The sequence below is a fragment of the Stylophora pistillata genome, chromosome 12 (genome assembly GCF_964205215.1).
Source record: "Stylophora pistillata chromosome 12, jaStyPist1.2, whole genome shotgun sequence".
NCBI lineage: Eukaryota > Metazoa > Cnidaria > Anthozoa > Scleractinia > Pocilloporidae > Stylophora > Stylophora pistillata.
In genome coordinates, this window is record NC_142530.1 from 25,158,091 (window position 1) to 25,177,224 (window position 19,134).

The 19,134-nt window shown below is 37.1% G+C and overlaps 3 protein-coding genes across 5 annotated transcripts in view; 1 reads left to right on the plus strand and 2 right to left on the minus strand.

The window, feature by feature from the left end:
* Positions 1–7,133, minus strand: part of LOC111323537 (arf-GAP with GTPase, ANK repeat and PH domain-containing protein 1) — a 25,859-nt gene extending 18,726 nt beyond the window's left edge. The window contains exons 1-3 of one of the 2 annotated variants that reach the window (XM_022926916.2): positions 4,158–4,406; positions 1,215–1,279; positions 379–549 (exon numbers count right to left, since the gene is read on the minus strand). In XM_022926916.2, the coding sequence (XP_022782651.2) occupies positions 379–549; positions 1,215–1,279; positions 4,158–4,317 (396 nt within the window). In that variant the 5' untranslated portion in view covers positions 4,318–4,406. Of the gene's footprint in view, positions 1–378; positions 550–1,214; positions 1,280–4,157; positions 4,407–7,018 lie in introns of those variants that run through there. The other variant, XM_022926917.2, reaches the window with a different exon arrangement.
* Positions 7,134–9,335: 2,202 nt separating this feature from the next.
* Positions 9,336–11,475, minus strand: LOC111323553 (uncharacterized). The gene is made up of 2 exons (XM_088741302.1): positions 11,049–11,475; positions 9,336–10,680 (listed from the first exon to the last, which is right to left on the minus strand). The coding sequence occupies exons 1-2, from the start codon at positions 11,156–11,158 to the stop codon at positions 9,666–9,668; spliced, it is 1,125 nt and encodes a 374-aa protein (XP_088597428.1). The 5' UTR covers positions 11,159–11,475; the 3' UTR covers positions 9,336–9,665.
* A 3,362-nt stretch (positions 11,476–14,837) lies between these two features.
* LOC111323552 (uncharacterized) lies at positions 14,838–16,876 on the plus strand. Of its 2 annotated transcripts, none has more exons than XM_088742075.1 (2): positions 14,838–15,053; positions 15,795–16,876. In XM_088742075.1, the coding sequence occupies exon 2, from the start codon at positions 15,817–15,819 to the stop codon at positions 16,720–16,722; it is 906 nt and encodes a 301-aa protein (XP_088598201.1). In that variant the 5' UTR covers positions 14,838–15,053; positions 15,795–15,816; the 3' UTR covers positions 16,723–16,876. The 2 variants fall into 2 exon arrangements, with proteins under 2 accessions (XP_088598201.1, XP_022782668.2); XM_022926933.2 differs by having other exon boundaries at positions 15,798–16,876.
* The last annotated feature ends 2,258 nt before the right edge of the window (positions 16,877–19,134 follow it).

A 19,134-nucleotide genomic window follows, 5' to 3' on the forward strand; every position in this document is an offset into this window, starting at 1 on the left:
AGGCTGATAGTTTTGAAAGAAACTGTTTGGGGCTGCGTCAGTGGGAGTAACGAAATAACTTGGATATATCAACAAAGTTGAAGTGGTAAATTGGCCACTGTAACGATTACAAAAGCTGACGTTTCGAGCGTTAGCCCTTCGTCAGAGCAAATAGAGGAATTGTGGGTTGTGTGTGCTTTTAAAGGCAGAGAATGGAGCTATGTTATTGGTGGGAACATGGCAAGGAGAAAAACAAGAATACATTAGTGGAATGAAAAGCATTCGTTGATCCCTGTGCGATTTAACTGGCAGTCTGGAAATATCATTCTTTTCACTTTTCACAAAGCACATTCAAGCAACATTGAATCACAAACTGCTCCCCTTTGACATATTTATTACCTGCACATCTGGAGGTCCAGTCTCATTTCTTATCAACAAAAGGTGGCTCTGTCCTTCGTAACACACTTCCTTTTTGTGACGTCCCGTAAAGGAATCTACCTTGGCATATTCACCAGTCAGATATCTGTGTAATAAGTCAGACTTCCCTGAAACAGAGCTGCCAACAATGCCCTGTGAAGGATATATATTAAGTGTTGTCAAATACTTATCAAAGTGAAATAATGACTGTGTGATACTCAGAAGGTTATAAAGTCATAAGGCATGCCAGGATCACAGGTTTGACAAATCATCTTAGCAATTGTCTGGCATATTAAACACAGATTTCCTACTTCCTAAGCCACAAATGTAAAGTGTAAAATGCATCAGGGTAAGTTTTCTGCATCTGAATGCTCTTAACAAGCCAAACAAATGAGAGTTCCTTCCCTTACAAATGATCTTGCATGAAAAACATATTTTAAAGATCCAAAGAGTACCATAAAAATGATACACTAGGTAAAGAGAATAAAAAAAAGCGATTAAGTCAAGAATCTTGTATAAAAAGGAGCATTTCTCTCTTTCTGAACTCACAAGTAATCTTTTAAAAGCATTTTGCAAGTCTTTAGGAAATTCTAGAAATCTGAATAGTAGAAGCAGGGATGGCTAGCATATTTGACTTGCACCACATAGTTCAAGTTATTTCCCCAACTTTTATATAAGAATGACATAAATCTCCCAAAAGAACAGCTGGCCAAAACACAAATGAGATAAAGATTTTCACTGTCTACCCGCAATATGTAATCTCCCCCACATTTGTACAGCAGATTATCAAAAGAAAGAGTTTATTATCCTGGGCTCACCAGTCTTAGTTCACAGCTACTGTCCACTCTGGGTGTTGTAAACTCAGGACTGTTAAGGAATGATTCTAAACAAGAAAAAAAGTGACAATCAGCAATCATACCTAGTCTTAGACTAGCATTAGATGCTGCAAATAATATCTGGCTACACAGTTTAGTTTATACAAGTGCTCAAAACCATCTGTATTGCTTTGGTGGCATTAGTTTAAGCCTCATGTAAGTCTGAGTTATTTCCTTTTTCCGTGAGACCTTTATTCAGTTTTTCGGTAGGGGAGTAGGGAGGTTTTTAATCATTCATTACAACTGACTTGACTACCGCCGCCCAGTTAGCCCAATGGATAGCGCGCTGGACTGTTGTGTGGGAGGTAGAGGGTTCGAGCCCCGGCCAGACCAACACTCAAGGTCTTAAAATAATTGAGAAGAATTTGCTTCCTTTCTATAACTTCAAAAATGGTTAGATATTCCAGTCTTCTCGGATAGAGACTAATAAATGGAGGTCCTGTCTCCTGCAGGGTTAGGGGTAGGAGACGTTAATTTCCCACACATGAGATTACTGTGTGATGGATGTCCTTCCCTGGGGTGGGATGGGTGGGTATGGGATGGGTGGGAAGGTGAGATTGATAGACTGAAGCTGCTGCCAGAGGCACCTGATATGCTGAAATCTGTTCTCAACCTTAAAAACTCCATCCATAATTCAGCTTCAGGCTGCAAGTGGTCAGATATAAACTATACTACTATAATTACTATTACAGTTTACCTACAAGAATCAAATCATCACATAATCTTGGGTTTATTTACTTTGTCTCTTTGCTCTCCTCAGAGGATCAGTATGTTAGAATTAAAAGTGAGGATCATTTCGGCTAATTAGTACATATTTTGGAGGATATAAGAGGATTCTAATAAATATTTGATGAAGAGGAGAGATTGTTCCCTCATTACTTTGAATTCCTCTAACTAAATCTGTTGTAGAAAAGCTTAGCAAGCCTGCAAATAGTTTTTGGCAATCCACAAGTCATTTTTTAACCAGGAGTAGTGTTTTGAACTAACAAGAGGCCAGTTATGTACTTATGACAAAACATATTTTTCCTGAGTCACAAAATTTTAACACTGTATAACAAAAGGGCCTGTGAGTAAAAGTCTGAATTTTGGCAGACAGTTACCCCACAGTTATGACAAAGGTTTGGGAAAGACAGAGAATTCATAGCTATATTGATATCCATGTATGGATACCAACAAAAGTGTCTAATATAATATTTCTTTAACAATATTGCATTCCTCAAAAAAAAAATTATTTTTGAAATTATTCTCAGCTAACAAAAGGTTAATACACTTCTACAGTTACATGATAAATATTTTCTTGGTGCAATGTTTTCCTCAATTTGGAAAATGAAATTATACTTTTTCAAGTCTGTGACTGAATTAGTTGTTACTTACTATAACTGTGGGGTGTAAATCAAGTATCCATTACAGACACATTTTGATAGCATCTTGAAATAGCAAATGTCACAGTACTTAAGGATGAGTGTAAGTTTCTCAAAACAAATTATCTTGGAACACAGATATGTTGACATCATTAGAATATATTGGTATCTTCAAGGTAAAACGCAAATAATTTCAAACTCGTAGGGGAAAGATATTTGAATATAAAAGTCAAGTATCCCATTAACCACAACCGCATTTACGGTTTTGAAGAATTAAGAGAATTACTCATGTACACTCGAATCGATGTAAAAAAGGCTGTGTTCTTCTAATGTAACTCCAATTTTAGCACATACAGTCTTAAGAATAAAAACAGATCGTTGTTTATATTCATTGTATTTCTCGAGAGGCAGGAAGTCTATTTAATTTAGATTTACACCACAACAACATGCAAATAAGATACGATCGCATTTAATTAGTGAATGTGTAGCACATGGATCGAAATACACTCATTCCAAGAATTTTCATGTGTTCTGTCACCAGTGAAATTGACATCAGATAATAGGGCATATGAAACTAACAATGACCATAATTTTACGAAAGTCTTTAAGAAAAAATTGAAAATTGCCTTCACTTTCTTCTTCCACTAAATAAGTAAACAGTTCACAGATTATATTTCAAAATGCAGTCAACATTGCTCTTATGTGCGTTCAAAGCAAAGTCCAAATAGCATGAGTTATCCACGAACAGTATTTTATACAAACCAGTCTGCCTAATTCGAAAACGTCTTTGTCTTCTGATTTCAATGTTGTGAAATCACGAGTTCGGATGCAAATACCAACAGCAATATTTAGCGTTGAAAAATATAAATTACGCCAGAAAATGTTTGCGCACGGTGCTTTCAATAATACTCTGTCACGGCGTGTATCACAAATCAACGTTTTGGCGCTTGAAATTTAATTTTTAAATCCAATTTAACCGACCATTCCTCGATTGTGGCTTTACCAAATAAAAAATAATATGTTTGCCAAAAGATAGAAGCTTAACTTTTCTCGTGGTAGCTTTTAAATCTGAACAGCAGGATTCAAGCCTATTCCGAATTTCCCAAACAATACCCGCTACTGTACTTGCACGATTTGAAAACGTGCGCGACTTAGGACAAAAGTAGCAAATGTTTGTCAGAAAAATATAATTTAGAAGCCAGTACAACACATCACAAAAATGTTCAGAATTTTACGGCGTCTATGATGTTTACAATTCGCTATCTGTCACAAAAATTGCACAGTCAAGTAGGTCGGTTTTATGTTTATCTTTCCAGACATACAAAAACGTTTACGCTTTCGTCTCTTCGCTGACTGCAATTTTAAGAACAGACAGGCTCTGTCGGATAGAAGTTGACAATTTCTTCCCTTATAGAAATTAAAAGAAATAAAACAACTTTTATTTTTACATCACAATTCAGCGATGGTACAAATTTTAACATTCAACGTATTTTAGGGGCATAAAAACTCCAAGTTGTCTACTTACCCTCTATGCGATTCACGAGCTCTCGAATCTTGCGTTTTAGAGGGACGTTATCGATTCTCTCCAAAAGGTCGTATAAAGATTGAATATTTGGGCTTACTGACTCAAACCTCTTGGCTTCTTGCCTCATGGAAAGGGCCTCTAGAGAATCGGAAGCTGGCATTTTTGTCGCGAGTTTAATAACGACTTAGCGAGCGACAAAAAGCGAACTATTTCTTTGATCCGCGAGGTGATCGGAACTCAGCTGTTTTGTTATGAATATATTGGAACCAGCGTCACGCTAGCGTGGAAGCGAGGCACACGATTCGCACGAACGAAATCAATCAACCTTCGGCTTTCGACGAAAACTCCACAGCTGTTGTTTATTCATGCTATACTTTAATACTTCACCACAAAATTTGGTAGCTTTAGCCCTACCATTTTGACTTCGATGAAAATTAGGTATTTTAGGAGTCGTATACCTCTAAAAAGAGGTAGTGAGAACCCGTTGGGAGGGCGAGGCACTTTTCGGGCATACCTCTTTTCATTACACAAATGACAGGTTGCTATCCATTGATTGGGAAAAATCCAATCTCAAATCCGACGGAAGGTTAATCTCTTCTAATCTTTCAGAAGTTTCAGATATTTAATAGAGAACTTTCGAAATACGACACGTGAGCACTTTCGTACTCTAAAATCCTACCAAAAATTTAGGACGTAGAAGCTCGCTCCAAGGATGGTGAACTTCAACAAAAGCCTCTAAAATTTTCTTTTATCATATGGTATATGAAATAACTGAACTCATAAAACCTGTTCTAACCTTTTCCACCCACTGCTCCGTAATTTTTCGCTTTCAGTTTGTAAGGTCACTCAGAAAGTGAAATTCTAGCTCAGACAAGTGTGATACGATATGGTTAACAAAATCAAATAAAAATAAATGACAAAAAATGAAGTAATTAATAGCAATCGTATTGTCAATATTATAGTTTGACAAACCGCTCCGTAATTTTCCGCTTTCCTGTCTTTCAGCGTGCCAAGTCAGTCATTTATTTAAACTCAAGCTCGAACAAGTGGCAAACAGGATCAAATACGAAAAAAATTAAAAAAAAAAAAAAAAAAAACAGACAAAACGTGATAATGATCCTATTGAACAGATGGATGCTTTCAGGGTTGTGGAGAGCCGCGGGAGTCCATCGTGCATCTAATAATCGTGATCGTTTAATTTTTGAGAAGCTCTGAAAGGTGTCACTTTATTTTTGGCAACGAACGGGAGAAGTGAAAGCTAATTAATTCCCTGAAATATCCACAGGATAGAAAATAGAAATAGGCTTTTAATCACGCACAAAATATTTACCTTTCAGGTCGAATTAATGTTTAGGTAGCTTTCAAAGACTACTCCGTCACCTGTTTGCAAAGAAACTCTCCTATCAAAAGCACGGACATTAAAGACGGCTACGCGTGTTTTAAGCGACGCGTATCTCGTCAATAAAAAAGCTGTACTCAGTAATTAGAGGGAACTTTCCATCTAACGAAGTCTGGCTCAACAGAGTGAACTGGTTACTACAGTCCACATAGAAACTGAAAATCTTCTCCACATGATGCGCGCGCGCGAGCGATGGATCTCTCGCGCGAGCGATGGATCTCTTGCGCGCGTGTTTTCACGAGCAAAGGTCTGCCAGAAAGAATATCGTTACGACACTCATCTGCAACAACAGAGATACAAAATTCATGCGTTTCCTACGGCAGTCCTTGCTGGAGCGTGACCACTGTCTCTTCTCAGAAAAGGCAGGACCAGTTAGACCACAGGCAGATCGGTCAGATCTCAGAACTGTCTAGTTCTAATTTGCCGACAAGTCAACCGTCCACCCTACCAATTCCGATAAAAGGAAACTTGCCAAAGTAGGGGTAGCGGGGCGTGAAATGTGTACTTCCTAATTTAGTAATAACAAAAATTGCCCTCTGGACAAAGAATGGCTTCAAATCTTTTGCAGTTCGCAATTTAAATTGAAGGCATGGCACTTTCCAAACTCTATGCCACTTGTCATGGAGTTTGGTTTCTTCACTTTTAAACACCTTCTTTCTTTCGTTTAACAGTGTTGAACGCAGTCTCACACGAATAATATTCTCTTGAACAAACTGACTAAATGAAACTTATTCAAATTTGCATCCTGATCGGGGTTTCCAAAGGTTCCCCCCTCGCGAGGTGGGAGAAGGGTTTTTTTTTTTAGAAGAGATTTGTAATCATATTGTCTCGGTTAACGTATTGCAACGGTTTGGAAATGTCATTAAAAAGCATTAATTAAACGTTTGAACGAGCGCTAACCTCACATATCGATCCCGTGATGAAATATTTGGTTAACAATGAAAAACTGTCAGTGATGCAAAATAAAGATTGCGGAAACTATTTCAGTTTCATCAGTAAAAGTAAAATGCCCAAACATCGTTGTGGATTAGTTATCAGCTGTTTTTAGCTCGATTCTAAATTCATCGCTAGTATCCATAACAATGAATCGAATAAACAACTTAGCGATATGGCATCTGTAGCACTTTCATTTGTGCTACGAAGTGAAACATTCAATACAACTTGTTGGTTTGTTTACTGTCAGTCTGAAGTTTTAAAGAATGCAAGTTTTCATCGAAATTCATTCGCTTCACCGAAATAAATCCATTGCCGTGGGCTGAACCACAAGCAGTGTGAAACGAAACAAATATCCAGTTCAAAACATGTACTGCCGGAAGACAAGAACGAAAGAAATTTCTTATAGTGGCGAACCCCTTTGATGCATTCGCTTAGAATTAGATTTGACAGAGGTTTTTGCTAGCCCTGATATGAACAGTAAGAAAAATTATGGAACGAACATCGACTTAGTTGTGCCCATATTTACCTGGGAAAAGTCGTCTTCCACAACGGTGTATGAGTAAACAATTCATCTCCTTAACCCCTCAGATCCAAAAAGACAACTTAGTATCTTCCGCTCAATATCCAGACATTCCGAGGAAGACTAGTAACGAAAGACTGTATCGTTCAATCAGGAAAGTTTGATGAAGCGCTCAACTCTCACAAACCATTTCTCAAAGATTGTACGCGGTAAAATGAAGAGATTTCAGATATCAGTGCGCAGCCATGTGATATTCGCCTAGATATTCTCATCGTAAGGATATATCCTCAGTTATACACTCGTTAGAAGTTTGTAATTATATTTTTTTAGTTAGTGCATACTGTTGGTCAAGAATAAAAAACGTAAATCCTGATGAGTGTTTTAGCTTCGAAATGTCCTTTTCTTCTTCCAATGCTATATCAGATCTTCATTTAGTAATCAGCACTTGTCATGCTCGAGATATATTTATGTATAAAAAAAATACCCAGCTTTGTATTGAACCGAAGACGAGTATTTTTTAGGATTGTCGAGTAAGTTCTCAAATTGTTTCGATATTGAAAGTTATTAAGCCTCGTAGGTCTAAATTCATATTGATGCTCCCGGTTTGATATCCCACTCGAAGACACAAAGGCCATTAGGTCCCTTACGCCTCCACACGTTACATTAAGGATCAAGAACATTGAAAGGAACAACAATACAGGCAATTAGTGAAACTGTGAACAAAAATACCAATACACTGAACTTCAGTGTTAAGTTCCAAGCTGGTGAATAATTGGTAGTAAAGAGACACCATGATATTGATGGCGGTTTTTGTATCACGGCTATTTTTAAAGCAGTTTCATGCCAATGCTATTCGAGTTGTTCGGCATGGGCGGACGACCCCTTATCATATATATTGTTTTAATACTGACAACTAACTACCGCAATAAATCGATGTTTTTAAAGTTCACAGATTACGATCGTTTTTCATCTTTTGACATTAAAAGATTTCCTCGACCACTCGAACGTAGCGAGATATGGCGTTTGGCAGAAAACAAGCCGGGAAAAGTCATTTTACGAGGCTGAAAATTTAACCATGGTAACCACGTACAAATTGGGAGCCTTTAGTTTCAAAAAGGCTGATTTATTCAAATAAGGAATATATAGCAAAGCCATAAGTTTACGAGTTTCATAGTTCGCTCTATTAACCATGTTCAGTGTGATAAATCAGCTAATTTATTGTAAAGAACATTAATGTTGTTTTGAAAAAAGGCAAATTATCTTGCCGAAATTAAAATCTTGTTTACATTTCTCAAGTATTGCTAAACAAAACATTCCATCCATAGGCCTAGTTTTTAATATAATTTTCAGTGGTTTTATCAACTGAGTTGATAATGTAAGTTGAGTTAATGGTGACTAAGGGCTGAAGCTCGAAATGTCAGCTTTGAAACTCTTCACGGTGGCCAATTTACATTATCAACTGAGTTGATGAAACCAAAATTACCTTGTTACTCCCATCGACACAGCACCATAGTTTCTTTTGAAACTTACTCCCTTTAATCATGGGTTTATAATGTCTACGTTTCGGATTCACTGGTAAACAGGAATAAGAATTAGACAGTTTTAAAGACTTAACGCGCGAGATCAATAGAAGGGTTCGGATGAGGATATATGTTTACAGTCTAAACACAGTTGTTACATTTTAAAAACTTGTGTATATTTGAGAAATATACCTTACAAAAGCAATAGAGGACTTTTTCCCGAGTTTCCACAAATTCATCAAGAGCCAGGGTAAATGATCATGCGTTGTAAATGATCATGCCTCCCGGTTAGCTCAATGGATACAGCGCTGGACTGTTGTGCGGGAGGTCGAGGGTTCGAGCCCCGGCCGGACCAACACTCAAGGCCTTAAAATAATTGAGAAGAATCCGCTACCTTTCTATAACATCAAGAAATTGTTAGATATTCTAGTCTTCTCGGATAGGGACGAATAAATGGAGGTCCCGTCTCCTGTAGGGTTGGGGGTAGGAGACATTAATTTCCCACATACGAGATTACTGTGTGATGGATGTCCTCCCCTAGGGTGGGATGGGTGGGATATTGGGCGCACTTAATTTGGAGCCTCGCTCTGTTGTGCGACCCTCACCACACTCTGGTGAAAGTGATTAAATTAAATTGGGAGGGGTGGGAGAGTAATCTAAAGTTCTGCATTTCCGGTTTACATCAGAAATAAACAACCCCTTTATCCTCCCACTCCCCCCTCCCCCCTTCCCCTCCCCTTCCCCTCCCCCTCCCCTCCCCCCTCCATTCGAGAGAAATTTAGGGAATATAAAACCGGAAAAAATTTCACACATGAAATGCTTCACTATATTTCCATACGTTTAAAATACAGCCTTCAAAAGTTTGGGTTCGTCCATGTAAATTAACCTGTCAAGGAAAAACAAACTACGATCCGGCAGAAAAAGCAAAGATACACGCACTAAAGTAATCCCTTTTTTATTCAAGACGAGGCAAGTTTCGTGCCTGGCATGCTTCCCCCAGAAAATTTTGAAATCTAGAGGCTCAGAAATGCTCTTTCATGCATATTTTTCTTCAGACAAGTCAATCTTGGGCAAATGTAGAAGTTCACTTTTTTATTTCTGAGTGATACTGGTGCCCAAAAAAAAGGCCAAAATCAAGACAAGGCAATTGCCTCGTCTTGCCTCGTGCTAGCTACGGCCCTGAGTTTACAAAGTGGTAGATTTACTGGGGCTTTTAAGAGGTTTGGAGCTCCAAAGAATATTTGCAATAAACCTGCTCTGAATCCTGGCATCCGCGACGCGTAGATTGCAGGATTTATCAATGAGTTAGCCAAGAACGTAAAGAGTGCAGCCATATGAAAATGAAAACTCTTTAACGGCCTGAGAAAATAAAATATACTTAGATATGTTACAGCTGGCAGAAAACACAGCAGAGATGCTAGTGAGACTATAAGCGAGGTACCCGTCAGTTTTCTCTCTATCTTTGCCGCCAAATGGAATTGAGGATGGCGACGGCATCGTACTTTGATAGCGATGAGAGAGTAAGATACACAGATAATAAAAATAGCAAATATGTAAACAGGAAAGTACAGGATCTTATTCGCTAACTTCTTGTTACCATCCTGAGATTCTTCCGATAACACAATTTGAGCGACCTCTCTAGTTGTACTTGTTAACCAAACGACAATTATTGTTACTCGGTAAACCCATTTCTCAATAAAACGATGCCTGAATGGAAAAAATGTTGCGTGTAGCCTTTCTAGTGCAATAACAACAAGATTTCCTAACGATGCAAAGGAAAATAAGTGTCGAAATGCTAATTTTATATGATATAACCAGTTTATCTCCGACCGGTACTTCCATAAATTGCAAAATTTAGCCATACTGTCTTCAATCTGCAGTGGCTCAGAGACTGCACCCGCTGAGAGATCGACTATCGCCAGATGGATGATCAAATATGTGCTCCGCCGCTGTAACTGACGCTTCTTCTTCACAAATACAACAATGGTGATGATATTGAGGATGATAATGGCCAGACATTCAATGATGAGGACTACAAGCCATGGAATGCATTGCGAGGCCGAAAAGTAAACCATGATCCTCTTCTCGGAGCTGCTATTAGAAATGCGGTCGCTGTTGGCCGCAATGAAAATTGCGGGGTAGTTAAACCTGTAGATGCGACAAGATATAACTAACACTTTTGAAAGCAAAAACTCTTTGTTTATTTTATTTTCCGAGAATGTTTTTTCTCCTTATTTATACTTTGTGTTTTGACTCATTTTTCACTAATTCCTTCTTTGGTCAACATAATGACATTCTTTTGGTTTATTCTGAATAAGCAACAACTCTACACAAGTGATCCCAAATGCCTTAACCGTTTTATAAGTATTGAAAAGAAGCGAATAAAACTTAAACACTTCTTGATTTTCGTCAGGCCTACACAGGATTTTGCATAATGTCTCTCCAATCGTATTTATTAGATTCCGTCATCTAACCGAAGTTAGAGTTTGCAAAGGAATCAAATCTCTCGAACTTACCTCACTGATTGAAAAAATGCTTCGTATCCTCTAAAAAGTGAATTGAAGTCACCTATAGGTAAGAAAACAGCAAGTAAAGGAAACGTGATACGGCGTAAACATGTCACCATCGAGACTCGAATTTAGTTTTCCGAATGACTGACAGATGATGGCTAAATGGAGAATGACATTGCGAGTGCAGCTGACCTGGAATAACACGTAAGCTACGTGTATACTACACCTGTACATCGTTAATTCAAAGAAAGTCCCGTGTCTCAGTGATCCAAATTAACCGTCAACAAAATACCTGAATATCAAAGAAATGGCGATAATTAGTTTCTAGAAACCTTCAATGGACTTTTAAAGGCTTTTTATGTTTACAGGAGATCGAAGTCATATCACTGAAGAAGGCAGCTTAGCTGGCCGAGAAAGCATTTCAAAATTGAAATACGACACATTTTTTTGTTGTAATTTATTATGGTATCAATTTTTTTTTAAAAAACTAATTTAGTTGGTTTTCCATATCTAATATCTTCACTAACTAGTCATTTTCGTTATTAACAATAACAACTTATCGCTTGGTTGATTCGGGAAAGGCGGGTCGCAGTTGAATCGCTTATCTTAACTTGAATCTTGAATAAAGTCTTCATCAAGTCTTCATCTAACTTCTCTAAAAAAATAATTACCCATATTTTTGAGAAATGACAGGTCCCGAGACCTTAGCTTAAGGCACCATTTGCATAACGAAAAACATTTCGGATAATTACTGTAATAAAATTGGTACAATTATCAAAACTTTCTAGGCATGGTAAAACGAAGACAAAAAACAGATGATTTCATTTTCAGAACTTTATTTTTTAATTCTGCATGTATTATTTTCTCTTCTGTCTGCCCCCTGTATCCATATTTTATTAAGTTCAAAATTACTGAGGATGTAGTTACTAACTCGAGGTGAAATATTCTCACCTACAGCCCACCATTAAAGAGGTAAAACAAAAACAAAGCTATCAAAGAAAGCTTAATTCTGTAAACTGTCAAGTTTCGATGTAAAATATAAGATGAAAATGTATGTTCGCCATATATAGTTTCAAAGTCTGCCTAATTCATTAATCCCTAGTTACCCGAGTTTAGAAAACAGTGAATTGCTAAGCTCCTTTGTACATGAGCCGATAAAGCAACGAGCCAGCGGTGACGGACAGCGAGACGGAGACTGTCAATATACTTCTTAGGCATTAAAAAATTTCTAACTTAAGAAATGAAATGACAACTGTATTAGTTTTCAAAAAATTAGACTACCTAATGCATGATTTTACTCTTGTAATACCGTGTAGTTTGTTTGCTTTACTGACGACCCACCCTGTAAGAAGATAGAGTCTTTATAATTATCTAAGAAATTTTTGCCATCTCTCAATAACGCAATCTTTACATTACTACATGTGGAACGATGCACGGTCAAAAATTTGACCGCCTTAGTTATGATTATACATTTGTAATCCTGAGTTTTTTGTTTGCTTTACTTGTGACCCACGCTGCAAGAAGATAAAGTCTTTATTTAATAAATGATTTCTACCTTTCAACAACGCAATCTTTACATAACTACATATGAATAAATTATTTCCACCTTTTAACAACGCAATCTTTACATCACTACATGTGAAACGATGCAAGGTCAAAAATTTAGACCGCCTGAGTTATGATTATACTTTTGTAATCCCGTGTAGTTTGTTTGCTTTACTTGTGACTCACGCTGCAAGAAGATAAAGTCTTTATTTAATAAATTATTTCCACCTTTCCGCAACAGCGCAGTCTTTGCAAAACGACATGTGAACGATGCACTGTCTTCACTGTCATTCTAAAGATCTCCTTTATTAAAATTTCTTGTTATCTTGCGAATACTTAGTTGAAAACTTAAATCAAAAGCTGTAGTTAATAACTTGAGTTAAGAAAAGCGATTCAACTGCGATCCTTCCCTAAATAAACCAAGCTGTCAAGAGAAGTTTGTTGTTAATAACGAAAATGACTGGTTCAATGAAGACATTAGATATGGAAAACCGATTAGATTAGTTTTTGTAAAGGAAAATTATATTTTTAGATCATAATTAACTACAACAAAAAAATGCGTCGTATTTCAATTTTGAAATGATTCCTCGGCCAGTTGGATTCCCTTTTTAATGATATAACTTCTCCCGTAAATCCCCAAAACTTTTAAAATTCTATTGAAGGTTTCTAGAAACTACTTATCGCCATTTATTTAATATTCAGTCATTTTGCCGGCGGTTAATTTGGTTCACTTAGACACGGAACTTTTCTTTGAATTAACGACGTACAGGTGTAGTATACACGTAGCTTACCTATTATTCCAGTTCAGCTGCACTCACAATGTCATTCTCCATTTAGCCATTATCTGTCAGTCATTCGGAAAACTGAATTTGAGTCTTGATGGTGACGTGTTTACTTTATATCACTTTTCTTTTACTCGCTCTTTTCTTACCTATTGATGACTTCAATTCAGTTTTTTAAGAGGATACCAAGTACTTTCACTATCCTTAGTAAATCCTGTTATTTACGCCCTTCGGATACCAGGATTCAAAGCCGGTTTACTACAGATACTTTGCAAGACCCCAGACTTTTCTGACGCCCAAATGAACCTACTACTTTCGTAACCTTGAGAGAGCATAGATAATGTTAATAAAATTTATTTACGGATAACTAAAAGATCTTAGCAGAGCAACATGCATCTGCCTGTTCTTGACGATGTTGTCTCATTCATTTTTGTGTTCATTCAAAATCTTAGAATGAGTAGGAAAAAAAACACAGGTGGTATACGAAAATATAATAGTAATTGAAATAGTGTAGTTTTACCTTTTGCATCAAAATGGTTACGCAATGGCAAGATAAATACAAAACGAAAAATAAAATACATGATAAAAATTAAAAGAAAACGAGAATATCAACAATTGTGATCCTTTTGTAGATGTAGTAGGATGTCTATATGGCCAACTGAGATAATAAGAGACCAATTAATAAAGGGTGTAAGTTTCCACAGAAATTGTGGTACTGGGTCGGTGGGTATAACGAGGTAATTTTGGTTTTATCACCTGAGTTGATAATGTAAACTCGCCACCGTAAAGATTTTCAAAGCCGACGCTTCGAGTGTTAGTCCTTTCGCTCCTACGAAGGGCTAACGCTCGAAACGTCAGCTTTGAAACTCTTTACGGTGGCCAATTTACTTTACAACTCGGTTGATAAAAACCAAAATTACCTTGTAATAAGAGACTAGCCTTACTTCTTGTATCTTTGACTATAATTTCCCATTGTCACGGAAATTTAGGTCCTAAAAATTATAATTATATAGGCAGTCATCCACGCAATTCAAATTTATGTGAAAATCTATTGTTATTAACTATAGCTGAAATTCACTTTACTTGCCTCATGAGGTAAAAAGACGTCAGCAACCATTTAACGTCTCATTCATTAACGCTTTGTAAACATAAGAGTGCAGCTTAATTTTTGACAAAGATGGTTCTTTACGTTAAATAAACTACGTAATAACCTAGTTAAGTAACAACTGAATCGGTTTTCAACCACATTTCAAAAAATAGAAATTTACATTTATTTTGGCAAATTGTTCAACTTCCCCACCTCAATTATTTAACTTCTCTCGTCAAAAAAAAAACAAAACCTTTCCTACCTCCATTCAAGGATTTAGAAACTATTTATTTCCATTCGTTCGAAGTTCTTCTTTTAATTCTTTATACTAATTCAGCTGTGTTGTGGGTAAACTTACGACAACACAGGACTTTCGTCACACTAACGATCGCTACGTCCAGGCGGATGTTTTTGTAGGTTTTTTTCAGCTACACCAAAAATATCGTATTATCAGTCAATCAAACTAAATTAGAGTTCTAAAATTAATCAGTTTACTTTGCATTGCACTCTTCCCCAGCATGCAGCTTTCTTATCTGTTTGAAAACCGCTCTCTAACTCAATTTGTTACAGGATAGAAGCACTTTCGTTGTCTGTGAGGTAAGTTACAAATATTCTTAGGATTTGATAACAAAATCTGCTTTCGGTGAGACGAGGAAAAAAGAATCAGTATAGATAGATATGTGTTGAATAATCTTAATAATGGTAACGCGAGGAAAGAGACATCTCTGAGTATTTCTAGTTCACTGTTCATTTAGTTGAAAAAAGAAGAAATTCATCCGAAACGATAAAGAGGCAACAGTGTAACTTCCGGGCGTGGAAAATAAAACATAAAAAGCTTTTGCTTATAAAAATATTAACTTATATTTCCCCATACCTACAGTTGATTTTGGCTTTGAAATTTTCATGAAGGCTGACTGCAGTAGCTAGCCGTATGTCTAAACGCAGCTCCGAGAAGAGGATCGGGTCTTTCAACTCAGTCTTTTACTCTTTTTCCGAAAATTTGTTGCAATCCTCTTTTGGTGGCTATAATTTTCGTGCAACTGAGGCGGAGTTGAAGAAATAGAGATCTCTTGTGGCAAAGCCATTTGCTTATTCAGTGTACATTGAAATAGTTTTTTTTTTAATGTAAACATTCTTCGTTAAAGAAAAAAAGAAAACGCTGAATGACTACATTTTGGTATGTGAATATCGCATTAAGAGACATGAAGATCAGTTTAAGTCATCGGACGAAGCTAGGATGGTCAAAAAGCGTTACAAATATTTGAAATTTTATCAATTTTGAAAAAGGTTAATTCAAATTCATCTTAGCTCAAGTTCAACTTGTTTTCTGTTTCATAGAAGCTCACAAAGCTTAAAGAAAATGTGGTCTTCCAATTCAGCGTGGCAGTGCATTCCATGGCTTGTGATCCTCATTACAGAGTGTCTGGTCATTGTTATCCTTAATATCATCACCATCGTTGTATTTATGAAGAAGAAGCGTCAGCTGCAGCGGCGGAGTACATATTTGATCATTCATCTGGCGATAGTCGATCTCTTAGTGGGCGCAGTCTCTGGGCCGCTACAGATTGAACTCAGTATGTCTTGGCTGTTTCCTCTATGGAAGTACAGACGAGAGACTATTTGGTCTCATCGTTCATCGTTTGCATTTGTACATGTATTCTCGTTCACTTCCCTTTTAAATCTTGTGTTTATTTCTTTAGAAAGGCTACATGCAACATTTTTTCCATTCAGGCATCGATTTATTAAGAAATGTGTTTATAAAGTCATGATTACTGTCATTTGGCTGACGACTATTGCTAGAGAAGCCGCTCAAATTTTCTTAAAGGAAATCCTGATTGCTCCTTCAGATGAAATTAATGTTTATCTATATCTCCTATTTTATGTAGTTTCTGTATCTGTTATCTGTGTATCTTGCATTCTCATTGTTATTAAAGTACGATGCACTCGTCATCCCCAATACCATTCTAGGTCCAAAAGAGAAAGGAAACTAACGGGTACCTCGCTATTCGTTTCACTTGTATCTTTAGTTTGCTTTCTACCAGCGATAACATATATAGCTTATCTCCTTTTATCTTCTTCTTTAAGGAATTTTCACATTTCGATGGCTGTGCTGGTTCTATTCTTGGGTAACTCACTTGTGAATCCTATCATTTACGCCCTTCGGATGCCAGGGTTCAGAGAAGGTTTACTACAAATAGTTTGCAGGGTCTCAGACGTTTCTAACACCCCGGTAAACCTACCGCTTCGCAACCTTAGGAGAACGTAGATTGATATTTTTAAAAAATTAATGAGGTTTGTTTCGAATAGCTTAAACTGATCTAAACTTCTTAGCCGAGCAAAATGCATAGAAATTTCATTTTTAGGATTGATAAGTGATACAGTATATTTGTTGCTTTTGAATAAAAACAGATTTCTCAGTAGCCCTGGCGTTGTGTTCAATTAGATGACAGCTCGACCTATTCCCAAAAAAGGGGCCTGTTAACGAAATCGAGATCCCTAACTTAGGAGGACTCTCCAACTCTCCAACCTGTTGAATAACCACAACTACTGGCCAATGAGAGCACGCGTAGCAGGCGTGTCTGCTTATAAACACGCTTTTAATTGCAAAAGTATCCAAAACGCAGACATTTGACCTTGCCCATCGTTTATTATGGGTAAGGGTAAAACATCGTATCACGAAAGGCTCAGCATTAAAGAAACATTGGCAATTGTCGGATTGAAAAAGGATCCGATGGCAGAAAGGAGAAATAAGTCACCAGGCCACATCTTGTGGATATTCTGGTACCCAATCATCACTTGCTGGGGCCTTGTTCGAAGACATTTCCGAAAAAAAGTTTTTATTCTACGTGTATTAGTTTTTCTTCCGACCGCCCTGTGCATCCATATTTTTTTAAGTTCAAAATTACTGAGGAAGTAGTTTCTAACTCGAAGTAACTGAAATATTCATACCTGTAGCCTTCCCATTACAAAATTTTCTGGATAGGTACTTTAAAAGGAATTACACATCAAAGAGAATGGACATTCGAGAACTTTTAGAAAAGGCCGATAAGAAGATTTTCAAGGTACGTTCAGTGGATCCCAATTGCCCGCTTAGTAACATCATTCCGAAGAAGAAAGAAAGAAAGTACCAACTCAGAAACAAAAGTGCTCATCGCCCGGATATAAAGACTAGATAGATAGATCACTTTATTTATACACGGTAAATTCCACTCAATCGTATACAAGCAATATACCTACAAATGTAAAACTTAAAACTATTTAATTATTATAAAATATATACAAAGATTAAAAGCCTAATCTAAACGAACTGAACTAACTTCTTATTAGAATGAAAATAAATGAAAATAAAAGTACTGCTTTTCAGGGACGCTGTGTCATTAGTTCACTCAAAACTGAAGTTGCTTGGCTTCGTCTTAAACTCACCTAATGTTTTAGATACTCTAATAGCAGTCGGAAGGCTATTCCACAACGCGGCAACGCTATAAGGGAAACTTTTACGAACATAATCGGTACGAGGTTGCGGAAGAGCCAGCCTCAATTCACTATTTCGCAATCTATAACAAGTAGTATCATTGCGAAAGATGAATTTATTTGATGAATAATCAGGTGTCTGTCCATTTAGAATTTTGATTCCTTAGGTTTTTCCAATGAAGTCTACGGAACAGGTCTAGAGCACTAGAATCATAAGGGGGGACAACAATATACGAGCCGCACGGTTCTGCAGCTTCTGAAGTTTTTCGGCCAGACTTGTACTACAGCAATCCAATACTAGGCTGCAGTAGTCAAACTGGGGCTTTACCAAACCCTTGAAGATGTTCAAAAGAGTGTATAATGGTACAAAATCTCTAATGCGCTTAATCAAGCCCAAAGCTGAAGAAATTTTCTCACAAACAGTTTCAATATGGGTATTCCAGCTTAAGTTTTCATCGATAGATACACCGAGAGACTTTGTTGACGACACCTGCTCAATGGGAAAATTATTAATGGTAAGAGACGGATTGTCTGACAAGTAAACTCGCCTTTGCCTTCAAGTTATCATTAAGACTTCGGTCTTAGTCAGGTTCAATGTGAGTTTATTAGAAGACAACAAGGTATTAACAGATTTCAAATCTTTGTTAAGATAATCATCAATTTCGTTTAAATCTTTGCCAGCGTAAGTAATGCTGGTATCGTCAGCATACATTCGAGGATGAGAAAAATTAAGGCACTGAGGTAAATCGTTAATATAGAGTAAGAATAAAAGCGGACCCAGAATCGTGCCTTGAGGCACACCGCAATTAAGGAACTTTGGCGTCGATTTAGAACAATCGATTTGGCAGGTCTGTGTTCGGTGAACTAAATAGGAGCGAAACAAACGCAAAGCTAATCCACGAATTCTGTGAGAACGAAGCTTAGATAAAAGAGTCTCATGATCGACTGTATCAAATGCCTTCTTTAAATCTAAGAAGACAACAACATTGATCAATCCACGGTCTATATAAGAGCCCAGGTATCGGTTGCCTCGAGTAGAGCCATAACTTGGTTTATGCCTTTCGAAAAGTTTCAATTCCTCCAGCTCCCAAGGGAATTAAACTGGTAAATTATAGACAGTTTAAACACTTTGAAAGTGTGAATTTTTTAGAGCTGACATATTAAGTCAACCCTGGGATATTCTCAAGGGACTTTTTCATCTTAATGA

Coding starts and splice junctions, on each gene's coding strand:
- LOC111323553 (XM_088741302.1), bottom strand. CDS start 11,158: ATGGTGACATGTTTACGCCGTATCACGTTTCCTTTACTTGCTGTTTTC. Junction 10,681..11,048: donor GCATTTTTTCAATCAGTGAG/GTAAGTTCGAGA, acceptor TCGCATCTACAG/GTTTAACTACCCCGCAATTT.
- LOC111323552 (XM_088742075.1), top strand. CDS start 15,817: ATGTGGTCTTCCAATTCAGCGTGGCAGTGCATTCCATGGCTTGTGATC.